Source organism: Pelecanus crispus, chromosome 1 (genome assembly GCF_030463565.1).
Source record: "Pelecanus crispus isolate bPelCri1 chromosome 1, bPelCri1.pri, whole genome shotgun sequence".
NCBI classification, from domain to species: Eukaryota; Metazoa; Chordata; class Aves; order Pelecaniformes; family Pelecanidae; genus Pelecanus; species Pelecanus crispus.
Genome location: NC_134643.1, coordinates 153,081,907 through 153,089,049, shown reverse-complemented (window position 1 = coordinate 153,089,049; position 7,143 = coordinate 153,081,907). Strand labels below are relative to the sequence as shown.

Below are 7,143 nucleotides of genomic sequence, written 5' to 3'. Positions count from 1 at the left end.
GAGCAAGCGTAATAACAAATGTTGTCTCATACTCAACATACCATATACATTGCTTTTTCTTAATAACACCAAGACTTTCAGTAAACATGTTAACATATGTTCCTTACAGCCATTCCACCCACTCACCAAATGCTGACCTGAAGTCAGTCCTTTTCAGTGTAAGCTTGTTTCTTTGTGCTCCTGCTCTGACTGGCGATTGCTATGACTAGTGATGGGTGAGGTCGGGCAGAGGATCATACTCTTTTTCTATTTGCCATAAACTTCAGTGTAAGAGCTGGTAATCAGAAGTTAAATTTACAGTTAATCTGAGAATAGTACCTGCCTGTTGTTTGTGATTTATGCTGTATAAAAAGATTGCTTATTTATGCTGATTATTTTGTTAATTTTTTAGATGTGGACTTAACTGATGTTATGATATGCAAAATCCCTCCACACATGAGGAAAAGAGCCCTCTGTAAGTATGATCAGTGTAAGTAAATTAAAAATGTGTCATTAGGCGAGAAATTAATATTGCAATTTAAATGAACAGTTGAGAACTTAGAGACACTTGGAAATTATTACGCTCAATAATACTTAAATAGAAATAGTTTCAAAACAAAGAAAATACCTGACCCTATTTTAACTTCTCAAGGATCGACTCTTTTTGAGGATGTCAGCAACTACAGATATTTTAGCATAAAAACAACTGGACTCTTTAACCTAACTGTACCTATGTGAACATGTTAGTTATTCTCTAATAAGGTATTTGTAGGATCTGGGGGGAAGGGGCTATGGCATCCTGCCTAAATCTCTGGAAGCACATTCTGTAGGTTTTCTGTTTCATTAGGCAGCTAGGTTTAATGGACTTACAAACCATTAAACATCTCATTACGTAAAGAACAAATGAAGGAAAACCTATTGGTGAAAGAAGGGAAAAAGAATTAGTAGAATGGAAAGACTTGGAAACTGGCAAAGAATTTTGATGAAAGTTTTATTTGACTAAATCTTAGGACATTCAGTACTATTTGAGAACGACTGGTGATTTGCTAGCCATTTAACAACTTGTACAAAACAGCTGGACACAGTCCTGAGTAACTTGCTCTAGGTGACCCTGCTTTTGAGCAGGGGGGTTGGGTTAGATGAACTCCAGAGATGCCTTCCAACCTCAACTATTCTGTGATTCCGTATGAACTGGAAAACTGCCTGCTTTAATTTTTGGCTGTCGTAAATTATATCTGTAAGCAGAGTGTTGTTTTGTATGCTGTCACTGAGTTTCAAAGCTTTTGGTGATGGGACATTCAGAGCTCTCAATTTCTGCTTCTTCCACTCAAGAATTTACTTTTTTCGTGTTTGGAATTGGCTTATGCCATGTTGTACAAACCTGAGTGGAATCACTGAGGCAAGTTACTAGTTCTGAGTAACAATAGACTGGCCCATCTGGTAGGCACAGCCCAAATTCCTTCCTCCCTAGAATGAGCTCCCCGTTTAAAATCTCATTCCTAAGCTCATGTAGATGGCCAGGGTTGTGTTCAATTTAGTTGTCTTAGATGCTTAGCTTGCATCTGAAGTTTAGATGTCCAGTGAGCCAGTGCTAGTTAAGAAGATGCTTGAGTTCCCTGTGGAGGGAGGGAGATTCTTTTGAAATCCTCCAGAGGGAGATGCTGACTAGTTAAATTTAGAGACTTAAGTTAGGCAGGTTGAATGTTCCTTTGGCAGCCTTCAGACAGTTTTAAAATGCCTATTTAAAACACAAGTGAAGGCTAGGTGTTCTATTTAATTAGAATGCCTCTTGCCCATTGTTAGGTGCCTCAACCTAAGAGGAATTAGTCACTGTATTACTACCTTTCAGGTTTATCAGATTTTGCTCCTAATCTCACTTTCTAAATGAATAGAGTTTGTCATAATAGTATGAAATGAACACAGAAGTTCCATAACCGCAGCATGAATGTGGCTTGACAGAAGGAACACGCAAATTTATCAGCCAAACCAAAAGCACCACATTTAACAGTGTAACCAAATTTTCTATAGGCAGTGCACTTCTTTCCTAGCATAATGTTTAATTTTATAGGCATCGTGAGGGGAAGAACAACTGTCATGGATGTCTGTAGACCAATAAAGTGTAGGGTGAGATAAAAGCACAGACGCTGCTGTGTGCCACATCAGCAGGCATCCCCCTTTGCCTTTTCTTTCTATCACCATCCCAGAATTTCAGCCTTGCTCTGGCCCAGTAGGATTTATTTATAGTTTTCAATATCCCTTTCTCATAGCAGTAGAGCGTGGAACGGCATAGCGTGCTGACACTAACAACATTTCCTGCCCTTTTGTTCTGTGTTCAGCTGACCCATTGTCCCTTTGTCCTTATCCCTTGTCCTACCTCTGCAGGCAGAGGCCCCATCTGACAAATTTGCTTGCGTTCCCCAGGGATTATGAAAACCAGGAAACTTCATTAAGGATGGTTTAATAACTTAGACAAAGGAGAAGAGCAGCTGGTCTGTTAACAAGTCTCTCTCAACCCCCATTCTCTGACAGGAGAGCCTTTCTTACATGTGGTACAGTCTTCAACAATTTGCAGTAAAATGCTACAGATGTACGGTTCATGCAAATTGTGTTACTGTGCATCGGGTCTGCCTTGAGCGTTTTATTTGAATGACCGGAGGCAATTTTATGGCAGTAGGTTTGCTGCTGTTAAAGAGTAGCTGATAGTGGCCTAAAATTTTGGTGTATGTTTTTGCTCTCTTCATTGCTTAGCGTGGTAATGTTAGAGGAATAGCAACTGGAGACAATCTGCTGCACTCTGCTACTCTGTAAGACAAACATCAGTAAAGCCAAGCAGCAAGAGAAGAAGGGTTCTTCATGACAAAATGACAGCAAGAGAACACAGTCCCCGCCATGGTGCAAAATCCCGCACCGTACAACGGGCCTCCACCATTGACGTCACCTCTGACATGCTAGGCCTTTCTCTGGCAGGTATGTACCTTCATGCCAGCTATTGCTCTGTTGCTCGTTTCAGAATCTACCTTGTACTAACATTGTTTTTTTCTTTCAATTGCTAGAAGATTTAGATGTGTCTGGTTATCTGGAGGGAATGAGATAAAGGAATTACACTAAAAAATTTAAAAAATCTTAAACTTAGCATTTTTTAAAATAGACAAAACATTTAAATTGGAGAGGGAAGAAAAAAAATTAAACTAGATTTTGTGCACTTATGTTTATCAGTCAAAAATAAGCAACAGGGGGAGAAAACAACAAAAGAATGTCAAGGTCAAAGAAGAGTCTTGGTAATCTCCTTGTCTGACACTGTATAAAATTTTCAAGAAAGTTCAGGGAACCGAGAATTGCCTCCCTCATCTTTTATGGTGAGTAAATTAGGATTGTAACCCTCAGAGGCTTTCTTTGATTATTGAGAGAGTCAGGTACGTTCAAACTTCTCCCTATTCACTGATCACAGAGGAGATGTATCTGATTTAATAATTTGGAGTTAATAGTGGCTCAGACACTAAGTGGCTTTAATCCTGTTGTTTTCTACTGAGATTGGGCATTTTATATTCCCATATTCCACAGTCTTGCATCATTTTACATATTTTAACATGTTTTATAAAATGAGATCATCTCAGGTTTTTCAAATAATTTTTAGATACCAAAGATTAGCTAATAAATATTTTAAATACCAGTCATGGCTCATTGAATTAAAAATATTTTCTTTTTTCTGTAAAATTTAATTTTCTTTCTGTATATGTATATGTTCTGCAACTTCAGGAAAGGATTTATATGACAGCAATGTTTGGCTAATCTTGTATTAATTTTTCTGATTTACAGGAAACATTCAGGATCCAGATGAGCCGATTTTAGAGTTCAGTTTAGGTAGGCTTAGTGATTTTTATGCTAATTTTGATGATACATGCTATTGAGTATGTGTGCATTTTTTTAATTGTTGATTTTGAAGTGCCTTTCATATAGTAAGGATTGAAACTTTGCTTTGATTTTTAGATGTGGTACAGTTTTCTTGCTGCCAGTACAGTATCTTTTGATAAGCAGCCAGTAGTTTGATTTGTGATGTTTTTAAAAGTCTGTAATTAAAACATCTGTCCTATAAAATTTTAAATGTTTACTATGTGAATGTTGTTTTTAAATGTTTATTTTGTTTATGTGAAGATACAGGGAAACTGTCTTCAGTCTCAGTTTATCAGCAGTTCAGGTCTTCAAGCAAACTGAAGATTTGCTGAAAACACCGGTTTAGGATAGAATATTTTCTAAGTGTTACCAACTGTTACACATACCTCCTTTCTTGTGGTCTTTGCTGTCAAGTGATAATGTGAGATGCAGAAGTGACCTAATTTCTGGGATGGTTAAATTTGGACAAGAAGCTTGTGACCTCACTTGAAGAATAAGTGAAAAATATTTTCTTTATGAAAATTCAACCAACATTTTCAACTGCAGCATGGTTTTCTTGGCTTAATAGCGGACTAATGTTTGGAAGATTATACTCTTAACAGTATGTTTGAAATGAAAAATCAGGAAATTTTCTCAGATGTATGCAATTGTGTTATGAATAATAATCTTAAGAACTCCTTAGAACTGAATAAGGTATTTTAAATATTTTCAGATAAATTAAAAATATGTAGAACTGTAAAGCTGTTTAGTGTACATTTGAACATTTTGCTTGCCCAGGTAAGCTTTAGAATTAGCTTTCTGTGTCTAGCTGAAGCAGAGTCAGACCGCACTGTAGTTACTGTATCTAGCTAGATAGAATTTGGCTCTGAAGTTTAATGTAATTGTGTAGAGTCACTCGCTGAAATTTTTGGTAGTTGTTTCCTACTCACCATAGTCCCTTCCCAGCAGTTAAACTCGCAATACCATTTTAGAGGAAATAAATTACTGTCCTTTTACAATTACAAGCTAGTTGTCCTCATAGTAGTGCCACTTGATCAACGTTCAAGCACTTCTATTGGTTCTCCATGGCAAAATGCCATTTGGTAATGGGCTTAATGGAGCGTGACTTCAAATCAAATGCAGCCATACTCATGAGATTCCCAGAGGAAAACCTATGCATGTACACTGTTCTAATGATCTGTGCCAGGGGGATGGATAGGCAGGTGTTAGAAGAGAACAAGTTTAAATTACAGCTCTACAGCTTGGAGCCATCGCACGTTTACTCTTTGCATGCACAAAGGTGAGTGATGTCTGCCTTTATAGTGTGGTGATAGAATGGATATTAGGCCCTTCATGGCTTTATTGTTCAGGGTATATAATATGCTTTTATAAAAATGTAGAGTCTTACAGCAATATGAAAAAGATCCTGAATCTAAATTTTTTTATCTATTGCATACCTAAAGCTTGCAGTGAACTGCTAACTCCATCGCTAGATCGAAAACCAAATAGTTTTGTAGCAGTGAGTGTAACTACACCTCCTCAGGCATTCTGGACAAAGCATGCACAGACAGAAATTATTGAGGTAAGTGGTGAGGTACTTGTGGACTAGATTTAAAATTGAAGCTAACACAAGAAGCATTTCTTCCTGACAAATATCACCTTGCATTAATTTTTGCCTTTTTTGCTTATGATTACAGGGAACAAGTAATCCTATCTTTCTAAGCAGCATTGCCTTTTTCCAAGACTCTCTTATCAATCAAATGACACAAATCAAACTCTCCGTGTACGACGTCAAAGATAGATCTCAGGGAACAGTAAGTTTTCTTTATTCTGTTGCCTCCCCAGTCACCACAGACCAAGGAAATGAGAGGCAAGCAGATAAAACTAGTAACTTTTGTGGAAGAAAGCAAAGGGGTAGCAGCATCTATCCTAGAGAAAGCAACATGGGTAGGGGAAGGAGGGACAAATGCTGTGAGATGGACTTGGCAGAGTGCGGAGCATTGCCAGTTTTCTCAGATAAGGCTTGTTGGCAGCAACTTTGGGAACCACTCATTTAAATTCAGAGGTTTTGTCACTTGTTCTCTTCTGTTGCAGACCTCTTTACTGAACTAGATAACAAATGGGATCCAGTACGCCTAACTGAGGTCTCTAACCTGTGCCAAAATGTTGGGGCCATAATGAAACAGTACTTATAAACGGAGCTGCTAAATTCCATGCGTAGTAGCAACAGTCTGGTGGAAGTTTTCCACAGGGAGCAGTCACGTTTGTCTGAGTTTAGGAACTTTAGAAGTCTGTTTCAGGACCTTAGAAGTCTACTTCTCTCACTGCTTAAAATTTAGGTGCAAACTGGTGACAAAGTCAGGCAGATTAGATTTTACCAGAGGCGGCTACTGGCCTCTAATCCATGTTGCGTGAAATGGAAGGAAGAGAAAAAAAAAGTCCCCTGGTGTCTTGGGGGCTTCTGTAGTATTTTTGCAGAGGATCACAAATTGTAGGATAGAACTTGCCATTAAATGTTTTTAATCCAAAATAATGGAAAAATTGTAATTTCAGTGTCCCAAACTTAATTTAGTAAAGAATGGGCCACCTTTTTCTCAGCAGGGGCCGTGAGTTCAAGGTGAAAAACATCAGAGGAAACTTAACTATTTTGGAGCACTTATTCATTACAAAAAACAGTTATTTGTTGTCTCAAAGACCCTTAGTACTACCCATATCTAGAATTCCACAATACCAAAAATTTGTGAGTGTTTTTACAGAACAGGAGATTTTTTCTGAATAGAAGGTTGCTTTCAGGAGAGCATCCATGCCCTTGGCTTCCTGGCACACAGATTCTCTGGGCTATTTTGCCCAGATAATTTTTTTGCGTTGTTCTCGGAAATCCCCCTGCCCTGATCCCTTAGTGATTTTGTTCAGGTGTAAGATTTATTCCTTTACTGAAAAAAGTCTAAGTGCCAGCTCTCCCAGGTAACTACTTGGATCTGTTGGCAGCTCACTCTGGACTGTTGCCCGGATTGCCATTTCAGGTCCCACATACCTGCTTTCCCGTGGCTTCCTCAGGGGTAGCAGGGCATCTCGGTAGAGTGCATCATGGGGAGGCTCTGGGGAAAAAGGAATACCTCCTGAGGAGGTGCATTCTTCAGGAGGAGCCAAGTTTGGATCAGGGAGAGACTGTGAAGTGTCAGCCTAGTCAGTGTGAGTCCCATTTAGTCATTGCTTTCAGTGTTCCTGTATTGCTGGGCCTAAGCTCGTATACATTGAGGTGCCTCCCCTCAAATCCTAGAGAAAGAAAAGGGC

General features: G+C 38.7%; 1 protein-coding gene across 1 annotated transcript in view; it reads left to right on the top strand.

Moving 5' to 3' along the window:
* Positions 1-402: 402 nt before the first annotated feature.
* INPP4A (inositol polyphosphate-4-phosphatase type I A) overlaps positions 403-7,143 on the top strand; it is a 52,672-nt gene continuing 45,931 nt past the window's right edge. Inside the window, exons 1-5 of the mRNA XM_009482701.2 lie at positions 403-454; positions 2,728-2,946; positions 3,796-3,840; positions 5,313-5,431; positions 5,547-5,663. Of these exons, the coding sequence (XP_009480976.1) occupies positions 2,841-2,946; positions 3,796-3,840; positions 5,313-5,431; positions 5,547-5,663 (387 nt within the window). The 5' untranslated portion in view covers positions 403-454; positions 2,728-2,840. The remainder of the gene's footprint in view (positions 455-2,727; positions 2,947-3,795; positions 3,841-5,312; positions 5,432-5,546; positions 5,664-7,143) is intronic.